The sequence below is a fragment of the Myotis yumanensis genome, unplaced genomic scaffold (assembly GCF_028538775.1).
Source record: "Myotis yumanensis isolate MYYU_CA2020_CCGP unplaced genomic scaffold, mMyoYum1.0.hap1 SCAF_22, whole genome shotgun sequence".
Classification (NCBI taxonomy): domain Eukaryota; kingdom Metazoa; phylum Chordata; class Mammalia; order Chiroptera; family Vespertilionidae; genus Myotis; species Myotis yumanensis.
The window spans coordinates 11593423-11616188 of record NW_027223773.1 but is presented as its reverse complement, the minus strand read 5'-3'; the positions used below and the strand labels follow the sequence as shown (position 1 = coordinate 11616188).

The following is a 22766-nucleotide window of genomic DNA, read 5'->3' as shown; positions in this document are numbered from 1 at the left end:
TTTTTACTCCTCACTGGAGGATATTTTTCCATTGATTTTTAGTAAGAGTGACAGAGAGAGGGAAAGACAGAGAGAGACTTCAATGTGAGAGAAACACATCGATTGGTTGCCTCCTGCATGCGCCCTGACCAGGGCCTGGGCAGAGAGGAGCCTGCAGCCTGGGCATGTGCCCTTCACCAGAATGGAACCCAGGACTCTTCAGTCCGCAGGCCGACATTCTGTCCACGGAGCCAAATCGGCTAGGCTGGACATCATGTCTTGTTCCTGTTCTTTGGGGAAATGGTTTTAGTTTTTGTCCATTGAGTATGATGTTCACTGTAGGTTTGTCATACATGGCCTTTAGGAAGTTGAGATACGCTCCCTCTATTCCCACTTTGCTGAGAGGTTTGTTTGTTTTTAAATTTTTTTTCCTTTATTGATTAAGGTATTACATGTGTCCTTCTCCCCCTCATTGCCCCCCCACCCTGCTGAGAGTTTTTATCAAAAATGGGTGTTGGATTTTGTTGAATGCTTTTTCTGCGTCTATTGATATGATTTTTGTCTTTCAACTTGCTTATGTGATGTGTCACATTTATTGATTCGCGAATATTGTTCCAGCCTTGCATCCCTGGAACAAGTCCCACTTGGTCATGGTGTATGATGTTTTTAATATATCACTGGATCCGATTTTCTAATATTTTGTTGAGGATTTTAGCATGTGTGTTCATCAGGGATATTGGCCTGTAGTTCTCTTCCCTTTTTAGTGTCTTTATCTGGTTTTGGAATTAGGATAATGCTGGCTTCATAAAAAAGAGCTTGGAAGTGTTCCTTCCTCTGGGATTTTTTGGAATAATTTGAGTATAGGTGTCAATTCTTCTTTGAATGTTTGGTAAAACTACCCTATGAAGCTACCCGGACCAGGGCTTTTGTTTGCTGGGAGTTTTTTGATTACTGCTTCTTTTTCCTCAGTTGTTATTGGCCTATTCAGGTTTTCTGATTCTTCCTGATTCAGTTTTGGGAGATGGTATTTTTCTAGGAATTTGTCTATCTCATCCACATTACCCAGCTTGTTGGCGTATAGTTGTTCAAAGTATTTTCTTACAATCCCTTGTATTTCTGTAGTGTCAGTTGTTACTTCTCTGCTTTCATTTCTGATTTAATTTATTTGGGTCCTCTTCCTTTGTTTCTTGATGAGTCTAGCAGTTCATCAATCTTGTTTACCGTTTCAAAGAACCAGCTTTTGGTTTCATTGATATTTTGTATTGTGTGTGTGTCTCCGTCATTTATTTCTGCTCTAATCTTTATTTTTTCCTTTCGTCTACTTAACTCTGGGCATTTTTTTTTTTGTTCTCTTTCTAATTCTTTAAAAAAATATTTTAATTTTGCCCTAGCTGGTTTGGCTCAGTGGATAGAGCGTCAGCCTGCAGACTGAAGGGTCCTGGGTTCGATTCCAATCAAGGGCACATGCCAGGGTTGCTGGCTCGATCCCCAGTGGGAGGCGTGCAGGAGGCAGCCAATCAATGATTCTCATCATTGATGTTTCTATTTTTCCCTTGCCTTCTCCCTTCCTCTCTGAAATAAATAAAAATAAAATGGTTTTTAAAAAAATATTTTTTAATTTTTATTGATTTCAGACAGGAAGGGAGAGGGAGAGTTAAAACATCAAAGATGAGAGAGAATCATTGATCAGCTGCCTCCTGCATGCCCTCTACTGGGGATTGAGCCCACAACACAGGCATATGCTCTTGACTGAAATCGAACCTGGGACCCTTCAGTCTGCAGGCCGATGCTCTATCCACTGAGCAAACCGGCTAGAGCTCTTTCTACTAATTCTTTAAGTTGTAGGGTTAAATGGTTTTTTATTAATTTTTCTTGGCTTCATCTTTCTTTTTTTTTATGAGTAAAACAAGAGGGTATTTTTTTTATTGTTTAAAGTATTACATGTCTCCCGCCCCCCAAATAACACCCCCCACGCCACTCCCACCCCTAAGGGCAAACCCCTACCACCCTGGTGTCTGTGTCCATTGGTCATGCTAATATGCATGCATACAAGTCCTTTGGTTGATCTCTAACCACCCCCCTCCCCTGCCTTCTCCCTGAGGTTGGATGGTCTACTCAGTGCCATCTTGTCTCTGGATCTGTTTTTGTTCATCAGTTTATGTTGATCATTATATCCCACATATGAGTGAGATCATGTGATATTTTTTTTTTTAAATATATTTTATTGATTTTTTACAGAGAGGAAGGGAGATAGACAGAGAGTTAGAAACATCGATGAGAGAGAAACATCGATCAGCTGCCTCCTGCACACCTCCCACTGGGGATGTGCCCGCAACCCAGGTACATGCCCTTGACCGGAATCGAACCTGGGACCCTTCAGTCCGCAAGCCGACGCTCTATCCACTGAGCCAAACCGGCTTCGGCGAGATCATGTGATATTTATCTTTCTCCGACTGGCTTATTTCGCTTAGCATAATGCTCTCCAGTTCCATGTATGCTGTTGCAAATGGTAAAAGTTCCTTCTTTTTTATAGCAGTGTAGTATTAAACAAGAGGGTAATTTAAAAGTAAAAACGTTCCCCTAAGAATTTCTGTGTTGAAAACGGAATGGGGTGGAGATAGTGATCCAACATGCATTATGTTCTTCAAGCATCATCTAGAAATACTTAGTCAGCCTAAAGTTATAAATTCCCTTCATCGGTGCTATGCAAAGAAATCTCCACAGATTCATTCCTTCTCTGGTAGTATTTTATAAAACCCTTCGCTTTGTCATGAATATTTAGCTACAGGTTAGGAGGGAAAGAAAAAATGTTTTTAAAAATTTATTTTTCAGTTAGAGTTGACATACAATATTATGCTAGCTTCGGGTGCACAGCATAGTGATTAGACATTTTTATACCTTAGGAAGTGAAGCCAAAAATAATCTTGAATTAAAGATGGCTATTCCTGGTGGAACAACAGAATTATTGTCATTCACCCCATCGCATGCTTTTATTTTGCTGAATAGAAAGGCATTTTATGTTACTCTATCAATTGATTTTAAAACTTTGAAATTGTTTGTTTTTCAGGGGTTACATTTGGAGCTCAATAGAGCTGCACATAGCCATAACTAAGTAAGAACTTAGTTTTTTTTTTAATCTTTAAATTCTTTATTAGTTAAGGAATTACAAATGTGTCCTCATTCCCCCCCCATTAACCCCCATCCTCCCCATCCCCCACTCATGCTCTCATCTCCCTGTTGTCCATGTCCATTGGTTTGGCTTATATGCATGCATACAAGTCCTTTGGTTGACCTCTTCCCCTTACCCCCACCCTTCCCTACTTTCCCTCTGGGGATTGACTGTCTGATCGCTGTTTCTCTGTCTTTGGATCTGTCCCTGTTCATCAGTCTATGTTGTTCTCTATATTCCACAAATGAGTGAGATCATGTGGTATTTATCTTTCTCTGACTGGCTTATTTCACTTAGCATAATGCTCTCCAGTTCCATCCAAGCTGTTGCAAAAGGCAAGAGTTCCTTCTTTTTCACCGCAGCGTAGTATTCCATCGTGTAGATGTACCAAAGTTTTTTAATCCACTCATCTGCTGATGGGCACTTAGGCTGTTTCCAAATCTTAGCTATGGTGAATTGTGCTTCTATGAACATAGGGGTGCATATATCTTTTCTGATTGGTGTTTCTGGTTTCTTGGGATATATTCCTAGAAGTGGGATCACTGGGTCAAATGGGAGTTCCATTTTTAGTTTTTTGAGGAAGCTCCATACTGTTCTCCACAGTGGCTGCGCCAGTCTGCATTCCCACCAGCAGTGCAGAAGGGTTCCTTTTTCTCCACATCCTCTCCAACACTTGTTGTTTGTTGATTTGTTGATGATAACCATTCTGACAGGTGTGAGGTGATACCGCATTGTCATTTTGATTTGCATCTCTCGTATAATTAGCGACTTTGAGCATGTTTTCATATGTCTTTCGGCCCTCTGTATGTCCTCTTTTGAAAAGTGTCTATCTAGGTCCATTGCCCATTTTTTGATTGGATTGTTTATCTTCCTATTATTAAGTTTCATGAGTTCCTTGTAAATGTTGGAGATTAAATCCTTATCGGTGATATCATTGGCAAATATGTTCTCCCATGCAGTGGGTCTTCTTGTTGTTTTGTTGATGGTTTCCTTTGCTGTGCAAAAGCTTTTTATTTTGATGTAGTCCCATTTGTTTATTTTCTCTTTAGTTTCCATTGCCCTAGGAGCATTATCAGAGAAGAAATTCCTTCGACATATGTTTGCAATTTCGCTGCCCATGGATTCCTCTAGTATTCTTCTGGTTTCCTGTCTTACGTTTAAGTCTTTTATCCATTTTGAGTTTTGTGTTTTTTTTTAAAATATATTTTATTGATTTTTTACAGAGAGGAAGGGAGAGAGATAGAGAGCTAGAAACATCGATGAGAGAGAAACATCAACCAGCTGCCTCCTGCACATCTCCCACTGGGGATATGCCCGCAACCAAGGTACATGCCCTTGACCGGAATCGAACCCGGGACCTTTCAGTCCGCAGGCCGACGCTCTATCCACTGAGCCAAACCGGTTTCGGCACATTTTGAGTTTATTTTTGTGTATGGTGTGAGTTGGTGGTCTAGTTTCATCTTTTTGCATGTATCTGTCCAATTTTCCCAACACCATTTATTAAAGAGACTGTCTTGACTCCATTGTATGCTCTTACCTCCTTTGTCAAATATTAATTGGGCATAGTGCTTTGGGTCAATTTCTGGGGTCTCTATTCTATTCCATTGATCTATATGTCTGTTCTTGTGCCAGTACCAAGCTGTTTTAAGAACAGTGGCTTTGTAATACAGTTTGATATCTGGTATTGAGATCCCACCTACTTTGTTCTTCTTTCTCAGGATTGCTGCAGCTATTCGAGGTCTTTTTTTATTCCAGATGAATTTTTGGAACATTCGTTCTAGATCTGTGAAATATGCCATTGGTAATTTAATGGGGATTGCGTTGAATCTATAGATTGCTTTGGGTAGTATGGACATTTTGATGATGTTGATTCTACCAGTCCATGAACACGGTATGTTCTTCCATCTGTTTATGTCTTCCTCTATCTCTTTTTTCAGTGTCCTGTAGTTTTTCGCATATAAGTCTTTTATCTCCTTAGTTAAGTTTATTCCTAGGTATCTTAATTTTTTTGGTGCGATGGTAAATGGGATTGCTTTTTTAGTCTCCCTTTCTGTAAGTTCACTATTGGTGTAAAGAAATGCCTTAGATTTCTTGGCATTAATTTTGTATCCTGCTACATTGCCGAATTCATTTATTAACTCTAATAATTTTTTGATGGAGTCTTTAGGGTTTTCTGTGTACAGTATCATGTCATCTGCAAATAAGGACAGTTTTACTTCTTCTTTTCCAATTTGGATGCCTTTTATTTCTTCTTCTTGTCTGATCGCAATGGCTAGTACTTCCAGGACTATGTTGAACAGGAGTGGTGAGAGGGGGCATCCCTGTCTTGTTCCTGTTCTCAGGGAAATGGTTTTAGTTTTTGCCCATTGATTATGATGTTGGCTGTGGGTTTGTCATATATGGCTTTTATTATGTTGAGGTATGATCCTTCTATTCCTACCTTGCTGAGAGTTTTTATCAAGGGTGTTGAATTTTGTCAAAAGCTTTTCCTGCATCAATTAATATGACTATGTGGTTTTTATCTCCCAATTTGTTTATGTGATGAATCACGTTTATTGATTTGCGGATATTGTACCATCCTTGCATCCCTGGGATGAATCCTACTTGGTCATGGTGTATGATCTTTCTGCTGTATTGCTGGATCCGATTTGCTAGAATTTTGTTGAGTATTTTGGCATCTATGTTCATGAGGGATATTGGCCTGTAATTCTCTTTCATTGTGTTGTCTCTATCTGGTTTTGGTATTAGGGTGATGCTGGCTTCATAGAATGAGCTGGGAAGTGTTCTTTCTTCTTGAATTTTTTGGAATAGTCTGAGGAGGATATGTTTTAGTTCTTCCTTGAATGTTTGGTAAAACTCCCCTGTGAAGCCGTCTGGCCCCAGGCTTTTGTTTGCTGGGAGCTTTTTGATGACTGCTTCAATTTCTTCCATCGTTATTGGCCTGTTGAGATTTTTAGAATCCTCTGGATTGAGTTTTGGAAGATTGTATTTTTCTAGGAATATGTCCATTTCCTCCAGGTTGTCTAGTTTGTTAGAGTTGTTCATAGTATTTTTTAATAATTCTTTGAATTTCTGAGGGGTCTGTTGTTATTTCGCCTCTTTTGGCTTCATCTTTCTACCAACAGACCGAGATTGGCCCCGTCCTATCAGAACTATGCAAATTATATCCTTATTTGCATCTATACTGACCAATCATAACCACACAATATGGAAATGTAATTTATATGAAACAGACCAAAATGGGAAATAGGAGCAGGAAAATGCTATTTGTTTATCTATTTATGTATCTATTATTTATTCAGTCATTCATTTATTCTACATTCATTCATCCATCCATTTGCTTATTCATCATCCATCCATTCATTTATTAATTCATTCACTTGTTCATTTATTCATTATTTATTTATGCCTGAGTTGTTTTTGATAACAAAGCTAGTTGAGGCTGTTGGTAATGGGTATCCCTGTTCATCAGGAGTGGCTAAGTTTACACGGTGGGTGGGAGGGGAAATAGTTTCAGAAGGCGGTTAACTGAAGCTGGATAATCCAAAGAGTGAGCTCTGACCCTGGTCTGCTCTCCTGTGGTGAGCAAATGCCTGTCTGCATGGGAGATGGTGGCGCCGAAGGTGGCCCTGTCGCTCTGGGCTCCTGTCCCGAAGCTGCCTCTCATCTCTTCTGCTGCTGCCTGGCTCTCATGTGATTAAGTTGAGGAGTCCCCAGGAGTGAGGACTCTGTGGTTTGGAAGATGTTTAGAGCAGGACTTTCCATCTGCTTTGTTCATCGTTCTTTGCGGGGAGCCCAGAACACGGCCTGGTATAGTGTGCTCACTGTCAGTATGTTTAAATGCTTTCATGTAGATTCACAATTACTGGGCTGGAGAGTGGCGGGTGCACGAAAATTAGAGGCGCACCTGTATGGAGAAAAGGGGGAAAGCGTGGCAAGACTCACTTTTTTGGGAAGCCACTGATGGCCCCAGCAACCTATAGTCTGAGGACCTAAGCCTGACATAGGCTTTTCTTTCATTCCCACTGATACACCTAACCCAGTGGCCAGCAAACCTCGGCCCGCGAGCCACATGCGGCTCTTTGGCCCCTTGAGTGTGGCTCTTCCACAAAATACCACGTGTGGGCGCACGTTCAGTGCGATTGAAACTTCGTGGCCCATGCGCAGAAGTCGGTTTTCGGCCTGGGCGAGTCTATTTTGAAGAAGTGGCGTTAGAAGAAGTGGTGGGTGTCGGTCTGGCGCAGGCGGGCCGCGGGATACGCAGCGCGGGGTTCATGCCCGAGTTGAGTGAGCCAGTCAGTCAGCAGCCTCATGTGCCGTGGTTAGTGCTAGTTGCGTGCGCAAATCCCACGCGGGTGACAAAAGTACCAACTCGAAGCATAAAGTTACCTGTACTTTTCCAACCAGCTGCAAATCCTACAGGTATTTGTGTCATCGATTTAAGAATTGAAATTATTTTGTGTTGGTGGCTTTATTATTATAAAATGAGGACGTTTTTAGCAAAGGCCAGCTTAGGAGTACCCTAATTAAGTTACTAACAATGTACCTACCTTTATAGTTTAAGTTTAAAAAATTTGGCTCTCAAAAGAAATTTCAATCGTTGTACTGTTGATATTTGGCTCTGTTGACTAATGAGTTTGCCGACCACTGGCCTAACCCTCAGCAGGTCGGAGCTGCGGCAGGTTCTCAGGGAGCTCATAACATACCGTAACTGCTCCAGAGAAACTGCATCAGCGGGAAACTTGAGGTTTCAGGCACCGCCCACTCAGCTGTCTTAGTGTCCTGTCACTTTCTATGGAGTTCAGCTGGCAGGTGACCGCTGTAACCCATTAAGCTTTTCTAAGTCAGCGGCCTTCGCTCACCTGCCTTTGTTCTGAGTGGGAGGCCTTGGATGTGGGGAAACCCAGTCCTCTGCCCCTGGTCCCAGCAGGTGGACGGAGCACTTCCCACCAAAAAGCCCCTTCCTGCCTGGAGGAGGAGATACTCAGAGGCAAATGCCGTCATCTTTGTTTTTTTTTTTACTTATTTATTGATTCGAGAAAGAGGGAGAAACATTGATTTGTTGTTCCACTTACTTATGCATTCTCTATGGTTTTTTTAAGAAGTATTCTTGATTTCAGAATTGTGAAAATGACATAATCTAGTTTTTTCCTTACATGTCACTTGCTGTTTTTATCAAATATATAATTATTTCTTTAGAGTAACTTTGTTGCCTGTCCTGCTGTTGGCTGTTTAGGATCAATCGTCGTAGGTACAAGGGCCCACTTTAAGGAGTTATACATCTTGTTAAATTAGGAAGATTTTCTGAAATCAGTGTTTTCTTCAGAGACTCCTATTAACTGCATATTAGACTTTCTGTCTGTAACTTCAACATTTGTCACTTCCTAATCTTAGGGAACTGGTTTTAATCTACTTGTGGGCCTTTCTGGTAGATTTCCATCATCTGTAAAGATGTAATTCTGCTGGAGATTCTTTTTAAAAATATTAACTTTGTAAGAGATGAATCTAAAAGCTATTCTGTGGTTTCTTTTGAAGTAAAATGTAAGCTGAGAAACATGGTTTACAGGAGCTTTAATCCCTTCCCTGCCCCCGACGGGCTCAGGAGCAGGGTATTCTGCTGAGCTTTCTTGGTCAACTGTCCCTTCTCCTTTAACCTCTTTCTGTCTCTGTGGTCTCTCTCCTGCTCATTTTTGGCTCAGCTTCCAGCAGTTTGTCTCCTGAGGGCCCCCTACCCTAGAAGGAAGCCTGGGCCAGCCAGTTCCCATGATTCATTTAGACTAAGTGGCGTCCGTCTCCCAGGTTACCGCAGGCCTCTTGCACTCACGCCGCTGGAGGGCAAAGCCTGTCTGTGCCACTTCCTACCGGGCCTGCTGTGCGTGTGGGTGGCTGTCCTCTCGGGTCCACCAGCGGCCCCGCTCCCGCCTCTGCTCCCGAGCAGATGCCAGCGCCTTCGTGTGTCTTGGTGGTGGTTTGGGACTCGGGGAGACCCGTTACCTGGATTTGTCGTCATGCTCACAGGTTTTGATCTGCTCTCTGGTGTGGGGATCTGAAGATGGAGGAACGACTGCGCTGTTGCCATTTCCTCTTCTCCCGCCCCAACTTCAAGTGCTTAGAGGAGCCCCGTTTCAGCCTCACTTCGAGCCCCCACTTTTAAGGGACCTGCGTGGTATCCCCACTCGTTGAGCTCATCTGAACTTTTACCCCCGTTGGCTCCTGCCCCTGGAGACGGTATAAACTACTTGCCACTAATGCGTTTCCTCGCCTGTCTCTTCTCTTAACCTCTGTGAGTCTACAGTATGTTTTATTCCTTGTTCTTCAAGTGGTATTTTAAATGGGTGAGAAGATAAACATTTGCCAAAACCGGTTTGGCTCAGTGGATAGAGCATCAGCCTGCAGACTCAAGGGTCCTGGGTTCGATTCCGGTCAAGGGCATGTACCTGGGTTTCAGGCACATCCCCAGTAGGAGATGTGCAGGAGGCAGCTGATCGATGTTTCTCTCTCATTGATGTTTCTAACTCTCTGACTCTCTCCCTTCCTCTCTGTAAAAAATCAGTAAAATATATTAAAAAAAAAAGATAAATATTTGTAGACAGTGTTTGATTCACATTTTTTAAAAAAATATTTTATTGATTCCAGAGAGGAAGGGAGAGTGAGAGATAGAAACATCAATGAGGAGAATCATTGATTTGCTGCCTCCTGCATCCCCCCCTACTGGGGATCGAGCCCACAACCCGGGCGTGGGCCCTTGACTGGAATCGAACCCGGGACCCTTCAGTCCCCAGGCCAACGCTCTATCCACTGAGCCAAACCAGCTAAGGCTGGTTCACATTCTGAATTGTTCTGTAGCAGGAAACATTCATAGAAAATTCAGATTTGCTTCTGTTCTTTGGATTTTTCTTTTCAGATTGGTTATTTAAAAATTTTTATGCTATTTCTTACAATGTTATGTTCATACTGACTTCTTTTAGCCAATAGTCCTCTATTAAGTCTCATTTAAAAATTAAAATATTCTGGGTCCCTATCCTTTATCTTCTATAGCTTAGGTAATTCTATAATTTCTTTAGCCCAGCTGGTATGGTTCAGTGGTTGAGCATCGATCTATGAACCAGGAGGTCAGTTTGATTCCCGGTCAGGGCACACGCCCGGGTTGCAGGCTCCATCTCCAGTGTGGGGCGTGCAGGAGGCAGTCGATCAATGATTCTGTCTATCCCTCTTTCTCCCTTCCTCCCTAAAGTCACTAAAAACATTTAAAAAAAATTTCTTTACGTCATGCCAGATCTTCACTTGCACAGCTGGTTTGGCTCAGTGGATAGAGCATTGGTCTGTGTACTGAAGAGTCCCAGGTTCAATTCTGGTCAAGGGCACATGCCCCGATTGTGGGCTCAATCCCCGGTGGGGGGTGTGCAGGGGGCAGCAGAGCAATGATTCTCTCTCATCATTGATGTTTCTATCTCTCTCTCCCTTCCTCTCTGAAATCAGTAAAAATATATATTTTTTAAAAAGACATATTTCAAAACAGGCTATTTTGAAGTGTAAGAATATTAATGATGTAAGTAGTAGTTCCTTGCACTGTCAAATGTGTATCGCAACCAAACCCTTCAGGGATAGTAAAGCCCTGTCCCGCTGTGCAACGACCTTCACGCCTTCCAACTGCCCCTCCCCTCCCCTCCCAGCAACTTTATTTTCCATTCAACCCCGAAAGACAGAGGCACGTGGAAAATTGTAAAGCTTGGAAGAATTCAGTGATTTCCTCTAGGGTAAAATAATTTACAGAAATGTGGTTTTCCATTTGCCAGTCTTATGCTTGACAATGTAACAGAAATCTTTAAATTTTTATAAATTTCTAGCGAACTTGCCTAAATAACATTAAAACTTCCAAAACTGTTAAAAATAATTTCCCTAGTTAGCTTCTTATGAAAATATAAAAAGCTGAACAAAGGAAACCACCTCATAGTTCATATACAAAATGTACTCTATTAAAAAAAAGTGGCGTGACTCTAAGAAGAAATCTCTCAGACTGGTACCCGCCTCCCTGCCAAGGGGACTTCACTGGGCAGAGAGGCTCGGGGCGGCCCAGCTGCCGGTCACTGGAATATGGCTCTCTGCACTCGCGCACTTTCCGGTTTGTGGAAGATGTCCTCTTCCGTTTCGGGAGTGAGTTGGATATTATCCTTGACTGGAGACAGGGGATCTGGCTTCTTACAGGAAGGAAGCTTTTCAGAATCTCTGCAAAACAGAACAGAATGCCATGAATTTGGTGTCTTTATTTTTTAAATATATTTCTTTGTTGATTTCAGAGAGGAAGGGAGAAGGAGAGAGAGAGAGAAACATCAAATAATGAGAGAGATTCATTGATTGGCTGCACGCCCCCTAATGGGGATCGAGCGTGCAACCCAGGCATGTGCCCTTGGCCGGAATCGAACCTGGGACCCTTCAGTCCGCAGGCTGACGCTTTATCCAGAGCCAAGCCGGCTAGGGCAAATTTGGTGTCTTTAAATGGCAGTGATTCCTAGAGAATGCTCTCCCTGGATAAAGTGACGGCATATAAAGAGGACAAGACCCTTTAGTGTGGAATATGCCTCAGTTCATCATATGCACATCCAAGTTCTTTGAGGACCTCCAATAACATCTGCTTCAATGCCCATAGGTGTGGGCACATCCAGTAAATCCTGCTTCAATGCCCATAGGCGTGGCTCCCTAGTAAATACACACGCGCTAAGGCAGAATGATTCCAATAGAGAAACGAGTTCTTTTCTATTTGGCACCTCAAGTCTTGCTAAGAACCAATGTAAGTGAGGCATGAACAAATGTTTTAGCCCTACTCTTACCCCCACCCCCCATTTTTTGGTATTTTCCACCTCCAGGCACATCATCTTACAAATGATCAATTCGCGCTGTCAAGCACAAGTGCAACACGGGCCAGTGGGATGCGTGATACCAGCGTGGGAAGTTCACGGTCAGGGTTTCCTGCTCGACATCACAATAACTAAACACCTACTGCTTGTTGACTTATTATGTAATGTCAAAAAAGATTTACAGTGAAATAAAAAGGCTATCAAAATACAAATGTTCAAACTGCAAATATGGTGGGGCCAGGTTTTCTCCATATACTTCACCAAAACAACATACCACAACAGATCGAACACAGGACAGATACAAGAACCCAGCTAATTTATTACACTAGGCAATAAAGATTTGCAAATGTGTATTCTCACTTTTTATTTTGTAAAACAACTATGCTATTGGTTTTAAATACTTAATAAGTTTAAAACTATTTTTTAAGTGTCTATTTTAATTTCTAAATGGTTAAATGTTGACAGATGTAACTCAAAGTAATTTGGGGCCCTTAACTTTTAAAAGTATAAAGGGCCCTAACTGGTTTGGCTCAATGGATAGAGCATCGGCTTGTGGACTGAAGGGTCCCGGGTTCGATCCCAGTCAAGGGCATGTACCTTGGTTGCGGGCACATCCCCAGTAGGGAGTGTGCAGGAGGCAGCTGATCGATGTTTCTCTCTCATCGATGTTTCTAACTCTCTATCTCTCTCCCTTCCTCCCTGTAATTCAATAAAATATATTTTTAAAAAAAGTATAAAGGGTTTCTGAAGACAGGTGTTTGAGAACTCATGCTATATGGTTTAATCCTAGACTTTACACAATGTAAAATAGTAAAAACACTGCCCAGAACTTAAAGTGTTCCCATTTGCACCATTTCATCTGGTTGTGACATCTCTATTAGGTAAGGTTTAATCCTACCGCACCCAGGTAACCTTTCTTTGTTTTTCATTTATTTTTAGCACATTTGCTTTAACAAGAAAATAAATGAAGAGCGAACCAAGATGGCTGCATAGGTAAACGCCTGTACTCAGCCTCCCGCAACCACGGCAACATGACAACTAAAATACAGAGCAACCATCATGCAGAACTGCCCAAAAGCTGGCTGAACAGAAGCCCTACAACTAGAGAAATGAAGAAAGCACCGAGACTGGTAGGAGGGGCGGGACGGGCTGGTCCCACAGCCACGTGTGCTGTTGTGTTTTTTTAATTGGGAGGGAGATGTCCTAAGGAGGCTGCCAGCGAGGAGCAAGGGGTCCCAGCCTAGGGTTCCAGGGCTGGGAAGAGAAGTCCACACAACTACAGGCTGTAAAAAGCAGGGGATTGTGGCTAAGTGACAAGGAGACTAAGGGGAACACTGGGATTCTAGCAAAGGGGCTCATGCACACACACACTTACAGGGTCCCACTTCTTCCAAGCTCCAGCGCTGGGGAACCAGACACATGGGAGGAACTGGATTGTCTGGCATCGTGGCAGGAACTCGGGGGCGGCTTTCTCCCAGACAGGGATGCTCACAGTGGTCACTGTTCCTGTGCTGGCAGCCGTAACTGAGTCTCAGTCAGCACACTGTTTGCTCTGCCTTGGGGATTCCCTGAGACCCCAACCCATCCAATTTTAGCCTCACCCAAGCTGTTTCCAGCTGCTTTTCCAAATGAATGGCCTGTCTTGGCTTCAGACTTTGCTAAAATCTCCCAAACAAATCTCTCAAAGCTATCAACAAAAGGCCCAAGACCCAGCACTAGCACCAGCCCGCCTTGTTCCACAGCTGGCCTGGCCAGGCCTTGCCTGGGCATCTCTAAGCCCAATACAGATAGCAGATCTCTCTGTAGTTCCTGCTGGGTGGCCCCAGGCAGTGGCCCTGGAGCCAGTGCACCCAGTGGACAGCCTTAGACCACAGAAGATTACAGCTCTACACACCGAGAGGCAGACTCAGTGAGCACCACGGCCCCACTAGCAAGCCCTGCTGCATAGGGGTGTTTCCTGCACAGCAGCTCTCCACTGTAGCTGCAGCTGGTCCCACAGCCTGGCCTGGGGGTCGGCTCCTCCCAGTGACAGCAACAGCCATCAAGGCGCACCTAGAGTGCCCCCCAGCTCAGGTGACTGGGGCACTCTACCAATTCTAGGAGACTGAGCAGCTCTACCTAATACACAGAAACAAACACAGGGAAGCAGTCAAAATGCTGGGGTGGGGGGGGCAGGGGGAAAGGAATGAAGGAAGAAAGAGAAGAAAATATATTGTTCATATATTTTATCTATCAACAATCTAATCTAAAAATCAAAATGAACAATAAATCTAATGAACAAAATAAACTGGTGAATAAAATATAATCAGAGGCACAGCAGCATGGAATGAACTGATGAATCTCAGAGGGAAGGAGGGTGGGTGTGGAAGAGATAACCAAAGGTAGGGTCGTGAAGGCCTGGGGTGGGGCAGGAACCGGGTGGAGGGGGGCGGGCAATTGGGGGGAAATGGGGGAACATCTGTAATACTCTCAATAATAAAGATTTAAAAAGAAACAAGTGAATTGTAAATCAATGTTACTATGTGGTTAATCTTGTAATCTAACAAGTATTGTAGATATACACAGAGTCAACTCATTTAAAACCATGTTTGCCACATACATTAGAAATCTGGCCAATTCATCTTATAAACTCAGTAATTCCTCATTTTTTCCCCCCAAATATATTTTATTGACCCTCCACAGAGAGGAAGGGAGAAGGACAGAGAGCCAGAAACATCCATCAGCTGCCTCCTGCACACCCCCCACTGGGGATGTGCCCGCAACCAAGGTACATGCCCCTGACCGGAACCGAACCCGGGACTCCCCAGTCCACAGGCCGACGCCCCAGCCACTGAGCCAAACTGGTCAGGGCTCATTTTTTATTTTTTAATGTATATATGTTTTTATTGCTTTCAGAGAGAAAAGGAGAGGGAGAGATAGAAACATGATGGAGAGAATCATTGAGATAATGCCTCCTGCATGTCCCCTATTAGGGATTGAGCCCACAACCCGGGCATGTGCCCTTGACCAGAATTGAACCCGGGACCCTTTGGTCCACAGGCCGATGCTCTATCCACTGAGCCAAACCGGACAGGGCAGTAATTCATTTAAAAATTATTTTTTTTAGAGAGTGGGAGAGCCAAACCGGTTTGGCTCAGTGGATAGAGTGTCGACCTGCGGACTGAAGGGTTCCGGGTTCGATTCCGGTCAAGGGCATGTACCTTGGTTGGGGTCGCATCCCCAGTGGGGGGCATGCAGGAGGCAGCTGATGGATCTTTCTCATCAATGTTTCTAGCTTTCTATCCCTTTCCCTTCCTCTGTAAAAAACCAATAAAATATATTTAAAAAAAAAGAGGGAGAGGGAGAGACACATCAACTAGTTGCCTCCCGCATGAGCTCTGACCAGGGCCCGGCTGGGGAGGAGCCTGCAACCAAGGTACCTGCCCTTGACCAGAATTGAACCCGGGACCCTTCAGTCCACAGGCTGACGCTCCATCCACTGAGCCACACCGGCTAGGGCTCCTCCCATTTTAGATGTGATAATTTAAGGAAACAAAGTGCATTAAACCCAGAAGCACCATTATCTTCCCAAACCCCATGTCTTAACCTTGTTCTCATTACAGTCCTAAGGAAAGAAAGCGCAGACACCCAGGCCAGGAAAAGTAATGTGATTTGCTTAACAAGAGAGAGATCCCCAGAGCCGACTGAGAACTGAGGTTTTTCAGTTTGCCATCTTTTCACTAAAAGAAGGCACAGATACTGCAATTAAATATAGTTGTAGAGAGTCAGCTAAAGGAAATAGGTAAGAGGAAAAGAAGTTGATTCATATGGGAACAGAAAGACTTGGGAGAAGGACTGAAATTGCAGGGGAAAAAATTTATCTTATTTTAAAGTAACAAGACAACTCACTTTTTAAATCCAAAGTTTTTCCAGAGCTCGTTGATCTTCGTCTGCAGTCCCGGCTTGTTCTCGGCGTTGTGATGTTTCCTCTTCTGGACTCTCGCTGGCCTCTTGCTCAGCCCACTGACTCTCGCAGGCACTAGCGCTTTGATCTTGGTTGTAGAGAGACTGTCCAGAGAACTAGATCTATACAGCCCAGGAACCTGAAGAATACATGCCTGTTTTAATACTCCTTTGTTAACGCAGCTATCTTTAGTTAATTTCAAACTGTCCTTTATACTCCGGAACAGAAACATAACATAGGCAATATGTAAAAATGTGCTATTTATAGATATGTACTACAAAAATTATAATGTTAGCAGTTAATACACATAGCAACTAGCACTAAATTCAAGAATTAAGCGAGTCTCTCTCTGCCTTACTCCTTCATTGCCTCTAGGCAATCGCTGCCTGAATCCATTTACAGTCGCCCCCCCCTTACTTGTGGGGATCTGTTTCAAGACCCCAGTGGATGCCTGCAGCTGTGGACAGTACCTGACTGTAAATTCTATGCTTTGTCCTACACACACACACACCTGTGATGAAGTTTAAAACCTTTCCCGTCTACACTAAGCCCGGACCCAGCCGGCAGCTGTAACCTGCAGTTTGAGGTGAGACAGCAAAACTAGCACAAATCCCTTTTCCTTCTTCACCATTTCACAACAGAACATTCGTTGTTATCGTAGATCTGAGCAGCCTGCACACAGTTTTCTTATTAAGCCGAGAACATTCACCTCTTCACTTTACAGCTTCTCTCTTAGCATATCTGAATTGTGGTAGTAGCATCATTACTGTTGCGCTTTGGGGACATTATTAAGTAAAACAGGGGTGACTTGAACACAATCACGGAGATAACAGGACAGTTGGTCTGAGAGCAGAGATGGCTACTGAGCAGCTAATGGGTGGGTAGGTTACAGCGTGAATATACTGGACAGAGAGAATGAACCTCCCAGGCGGATGGGGACATGAAATTTCATTGTGCTACGTAGAACATGGCATGCAACTTAAAACTTATGAATTGTTCATTTCTGTAATTTTCCATTTAATATTTTCAGACCATAGTTGACCATGAGTAACCAAAACAGCAGAAAGCAAAATCGTGGATAAGGGAACTACTATACACACACACACACACACACACACACACACACGGCAGCATAATACACACTACTGCGTACTTTGTTTTTCTCACTTAATAATGTATCTTGGAGATTTTCCCACTTCACACATAAAACTTACCTTTGTCTTGAGTAGGTTGCCTGTTCCTCTGTGTAAATGTGCCATCATTTACTTAAACAGATCTCTACTGAGAGGCTATTTACACCAAAGGGTTGGTTTTTACTGGATGAAATACGGGGCCATCGGAGTGTGGGTGTTTTTCAGGACAGCAACAGTGAGGCATATGGAACAGTGCGGTAGAGAGAACCCATGAAGCCGGCAGACGGTGTATAAAGAACGAGAAGACTCACAGGTGTAAGGGGAAATCCCGGCTGAGGGATGACGGAGAGAGCAAGACACAGGACGAAGAAAGAAACGTCCGACTCGGACGGGACAAAGTTTGGTGGTTTCACTTCATCCCCTGCCCAAGACGGACTGAGCTGGCAGTTACAAAGAAAAAGGACAACTCTAAGATTTTGAAACTAAATGAGAAAAATAATAGAATTTTATGCTGAGAAGCACTGCTTAGCGATAAGTAAGGTGATGACAACGGGACTGAGGGAGGGTTCACTGGAGTTTTCACTGAACCAGGAGTGACCGTTAAAACCCTGACAAGGCGAATCGCTGCCGGCAAGAACAACAACAAAAGATGATGGTTTCATGTCTGGACCTAACTCCTCTGGGGAAAGTACTGTCTACATTTCTAGTCCCATCGGTTACTGCAAATAATTGTGGTATTTGTTTCCAGACTTTTTACTGTAATCATATAAACATACACATGCGCATGAATATTTTTAAGTATTATAAAGCAAACAAAAACACCATGTTAATAACATGGTTTTTCCTTTTCATTCAAAATAAAATGGACATCTTTCTAAGGCAGGGTATGATTGAAAAGCCTTTCTTATTCAATAATGTTAAGTCTTATATTTGCTACTTTACATTACTGTGTTTTTGTTTTGTTTTGTTTTTACAGAGAGGAAGGGAGAGGGTTAGAGAGTTAGAAACATAAATGAGAGAGAAACATTGATCAGCTGCCTCCTGCACACTCCCCACTGGGGATGTGCCCGCAACCAGGGTACATGCCCTTGACCGGAATCGAACCTGGGACCCTTGAGTCCGCAGGCTGACGCTCTATCCACTGAGCCAAACCGGTTAGGGCTACATTAATGTTTTAATATATTTGGGATTATATTTTAGAGTATGAGATGGAAACCTTTCAGTTGGATATGAAGACTGTTGAAATACTTAAAAGTTTTTATGCTTTAAAAATATGTTCACTACAGAAAAACATGGAAAACAAAGAAACTCACCTTTATTCCTACCAGCTAAGACCTAAAACCAAAAATGTATTTAATAACTCGCCTTTTATCTCCAGTTTTCACCACTGTGACCAACACACAAGTAAATGTTCTTGTAAAACTCCATTTCCTGAGGTTCAAGTTCTAGAATGCACTTACCGGGTTAAATAATTTGAACTCCTTCAAATTGCTTTCCAGAAATGGTAGGGCAATTCAATCTCTTAAATATCTGATTCTATATCTCACTATACTTTCATAAAAATGACGCATTTCTCAGAACATATCTGCATTGTGAAAAGGCACGTGACTATGTAGTCATTACAAATAAATGCTAAATAAGCACATGGAACAAAGACCTTTATACTTTATACCACAAGGAAACATAGCAGGTTTCACAACTGAAACACCTGCAGTCAAGCACAGCGGTTCTCAACCTGTGGGTTGCGACCCCTTTGGCGGTCGAACAACCCTTTCACAGGGGTCGCCTAAGACCGTCCTGCATATCAGATATTTACATGATGATTCATAACAGTAGCAACATTACAGTGATGAAGTAGCAACGAAAATAATTTTATGGTTGGGTCACCACATGAGGAACTGTATTTAAAGGGCCAGAAGGTTGAGAACCACTGGTCAAGCACAAACATGATGCTAGAAGGTTTGTTTGAAAGTAGACATTTTTGTGTAAATAAAAATATAGGCATTTCAATTTTTAATCTTGACATGAAATGTTTCTCATGTTCTGGGAACAATCACACGCTGCTTCTGACATGGAATAAATAAATAAATGTTTTACCTTGTTTCTTAGAAGCATGTCTTTTTTTGAAAAGTGAGATACATGTAGCTTGGGTTTCTGATTACCTTGATTAGCAAGTGACTTAAAATTGCAATCAGATTCCTAGATCCCCCAGATCAAAAAATAAAATGAAATTAGATTTTTACTATGGAATTTATATATGACGACTAACCAAAATTCAACAAAACATAAAATGAAATGAGAAAATCAGTATAAATAAAATGGTTTTTTGTGTGTTTTTTCCCCCCCAGAAAAGCAAGTATAAAACTAAGGATAGAGTAAAGATAAATGGGCCTAATGCGGAAAGAATGGGGTTAGCCAGTGTCACTTCGAGATGCAGTGAAGGAACGGGCAAGGTGCGTGAGCTGGAGAAAACAATTTGAAACGGAAGGCGTTTCTGCATCGACCCAGAAGCCGGCCCAAATGCTCAAGTTCAGATAACACAAGCCGCCTCCTACACAAGCCTGGCTCTCTGTTCCGTTTCCTAAATCCCCAGCCCCAAACGCTGAACCAGGATAGTTCTACACCTTTTAATGGTGTAACGTGTTCAACGTGAAAGAGAGAAGGCACCTGCTTTCAGGAGGTAGGGTTGTGCTACATCGAGTGCACAGTTAGCGTTAGCGATGACGCGAGGCCTGCCCGCTGCTCCCAACCCTTCAGGTGAGACTTTTCTACAGACAGAAAACTCTGGATCCCCACTAACGTCAAATAAAAAGGACAATGGGGGAAATTTTTTTTTTTTTTTATAAATCTTTATTGTTCAGATTATTACATTTGTTCCTCTTTTTTTCCCCCATAACTCCCCTCCTTCCAGCTCCCACCCCACCCTCCACCCTCACTCCCCACCCACTGAGTTCATCCATAGGTGCATGATTTTTGTCCAGTCACTTCCCGCATCTCCCACGCCCCTTTTCCCCCAAGAATAGTCAGTCCATTCCCTTTCTATGTCCCTGATTCATTATAGTCACCAGTTCATTCTGTACATCAGGTTATTTATTCACTTGATTCTTAGATTCATTTGTTGATAGATGCATATTTGTTGTTCCTAATTTGTATCTTTACCTTTTTCTTCTTCTTCCTCTTCTTAAAGGATACCTTTCAGCATTTCATATAATACTGGTTTGGCGGTGATGAACTCCTTTAGTTTTTCCTTATCTGTGAAGCTCTTTATCTGACCTTCAATTCTGAATGATAGCTTTGCTGGATAAAGTAATCTTGGTTGTAGGTTCTTGGTATTCAGCACTTTGAATATTTCTTGCCATTCCCTTCTGGCCTGCAAAGTTTCTGTTGAGAAATCAGCTGACAGTCGTATGGGTATTCCCTTGTAGGTAATTGAGCCTCTTTCTCTTGCTGCTTTTAAGATTTTCTCTTTGTCTTTTGCTCTTGGCATTTTAATGATGATGTGTCTTGGTGTGGTCCTCTTTGGATTCCTTTTGTTTGGGGTTCTCTGCGCTTCTTGGACCTGTAAGTCCATTTCTTTCTCCAGGTGGGGGAAGTTTTCTGCCATTATTTCTTGAAATAGGTTTTCAATATCTTGCTGTCTCTCATCTTCTGGCACTCCAATGACTCTGATATTAGTCCACTTAAAGCTGTCCCAGAGGCTCCTTACACTATCTTCACACTTTTGGATTCTTTTTTCATTTTGCTTTTCCAATTGGGTGTTTCTTGTCGAATCTTTGGTTTGATTCTTGTGCTCCTCTGGTCTGCTATTGGGTATAATATTCTTTATTTCAGTCCGTGTATGCTTACTTTCTAATTTCTTTATCGTAGCATCGAGGGTCTCATTAGTTTTCGTGAGGCTCTGCACAAATTTATGGCAAGCCCTCAAAATTGCGATTCTTAGCTCCATATCCTCCATTTCTGTCATGTTTTTTTGTCTCCGCATCTTTTATGCTTTCTTGGTGCACCCCCTTGTGGTCTCTGTGCGCAGTCTTGTTCTAGCCAAGCCTTAATTGTTGTAGTTAACACTAGAGGGATTTGACCACCAGGCCGACTGGCTGTGGAAATCAGCTGTGGGAAAACTTCAGTCCTCAGGGGAGGCGCTAGTCCAGCCCTTGCCTGAGGCGATCGGCAAATGGCTGTGTGCAGGGTTTGGGCGGGGCGGGCTCAACAGGGCGGGGGGAGGGAGCAGCTATGGCCGCTCTCAGTCCGTCCCCAGGGGCTCTGCCTCTCTGTCCCCACAACCGCTGCAAACCTCGGAGGGGCCGTAGCCAGACAGTCCCGCTTCTCCCGTTTGAGTCTGGGTCCCTAGAGACTCGCCCGGATCTGTAGCCCAGAGTCTGAGACTCGCTCCTGATTGAAAACGACAATCGCGCCCTCAGCCGCCAGCCCGCTTTGCGCGCGCACCCTCACCACCGCACTGCCGTACCTTTAAATTTTCCACACTGCGCCTCCGCTGAGCGTCGGAATGCTGTTGTTTTTGCTTCTAGTTGAAGAGACTCTCCTCAGCCAGCCTTCCCGTGGTTCTGGTTGATGTCCGCTCCGACTTTTAGTTGTATTTTTGAAGTGGTTGTCCACGGCGGCAGTCTCCGGTGTTTACCTATGCCGCCATCTTCGATTCCTCCAAGTTGGAAGTTCGATATTATAATCTTTAATGTTGGTATTTCTGCTCTTTTGTTCTAAATCACAATATGGTTACATTTTGAGAGATTATAGTGATGTGGTAGCTATATAAATGGATTGAACAATTTTTTTGCCTGCAATATTTATGCCCTATCATATATAGTATCTATATTTATGATCAATACACCCTAAATAGAAAAGGTTAATAAATTGGCAAGATTTGGTACCAGAACACCAAATAAACTAAGATATTACATAAAGCACATGTTTATAAAGGATATCCTCACATTTTGGTAGCAGTATAAAATAGACAAAAATCTACATTATCTCCTTTTCCCTGAAGAAAATAGAACTTCACATTAGCTGAAGTGAAGGTTTGGTATCTTGATGGGACTCTGCTTTGTCCAATGGGGGAAAATTTAGAAGGCTCACATTTCTGCCCTTTTATGAGGGTTTTCTTTTAATATTTATCTTGGGATTCTACATAGTATTACTATATACTTAAAAAAAACCAAGCGACAAATACTGCATTAATATGGACTGTAACTTATAGAAACTCTAATATTCTCCTCTCAGAGCTAACAGGAGGTGACCCTGGGCTATCAGTTTCTTACAGATCACGAGTAAGATCCCAAGATTACTTCACCTCAGACGGGGCCACTGGACTCATACACGCAGACCCCGGGGGCTGCTGACCTCACTGAGTCACATGGAGTGAGTCTCCCTCCCATATTCGAATGAGACCCCCAGGCACTGTGGCTCTGAAACAGTTTCTGAATCAAACACTGATTACACAGTTCTCACTAACAATTCATTTATCCTAATGGGAATTTACTATATCTACACCCGAAGCAAAAGATGACTTAAAGAATCACTTCTAGTTCAGCTGGTCTTTTTGCGGAGGGAAGAGGGTCCAGGTTTCCGTAATGAATTAGTACAACAAATGGTTAGCCCAGAAGACGGAGCTCGGGAGTTCTGTGGGCATGACTGGCCCACGGGCTCTGGGCACGACTGGCCCACCGGCTGTG

The 22766-nt window shown here is 43.0% G+C and overlaps 2 protein-coding genes across 5 annotated transcripts in view; one reads left to right on the top strand and one right to left on the bottom strand.

The window, feature by feature from the left end:
* LOC138999095 (lamina-associated polypeptide 2, isoforms beta/gamma-like) overlaps window positions 1–19148 on the top strand; it is a 41110-nt gene extending 21962 nt beyond the window's left edge. For 2 of the 4 annotated variants that reach the window (XR_011469322.1, XR_011469320.1), the window contains 2 exons: window positions 12943–13133; window positions 15907–19148. Coding sequence is in view for 1 of the 4 variants with exons in the window: in XM_070401117.1 (XP_070257218.1) it covers window positions 12943–12956 (14 nt within the window). In the remaining 3 variants the exon portion in view is untranslated. Of the gene's footprint in view, window positions 1–12942; window positions 14139–15906 lie in introns of those variants that run through there. The other 2 variants (XR_011469321.1, XM_070401117.1) reach the window with 2 other exon arrangements.
* Window positions 10944–22766, bottom strand: part of EXO1 (exonuclease 1) — a 35550-nt gene continuing 23727 nt past the window's right edge. The window contains exons 12-13 of the mRNA XM_070401115.1: window positions 15892–16085; window positions 10944–11374 (exon numbers count right to left, since the gene is read on the bottom strand). Of these exons, the coding sequence (XP_070257216.1) occupies window positions 11233–11374; window positions 15892–16085 (336 nt within the window). The 3' untranslated portion in view covers window positions 10944–11232. The remainder of the gene's footprint in view (window positions 11375–15891; window positions 16086–22766) is intronic.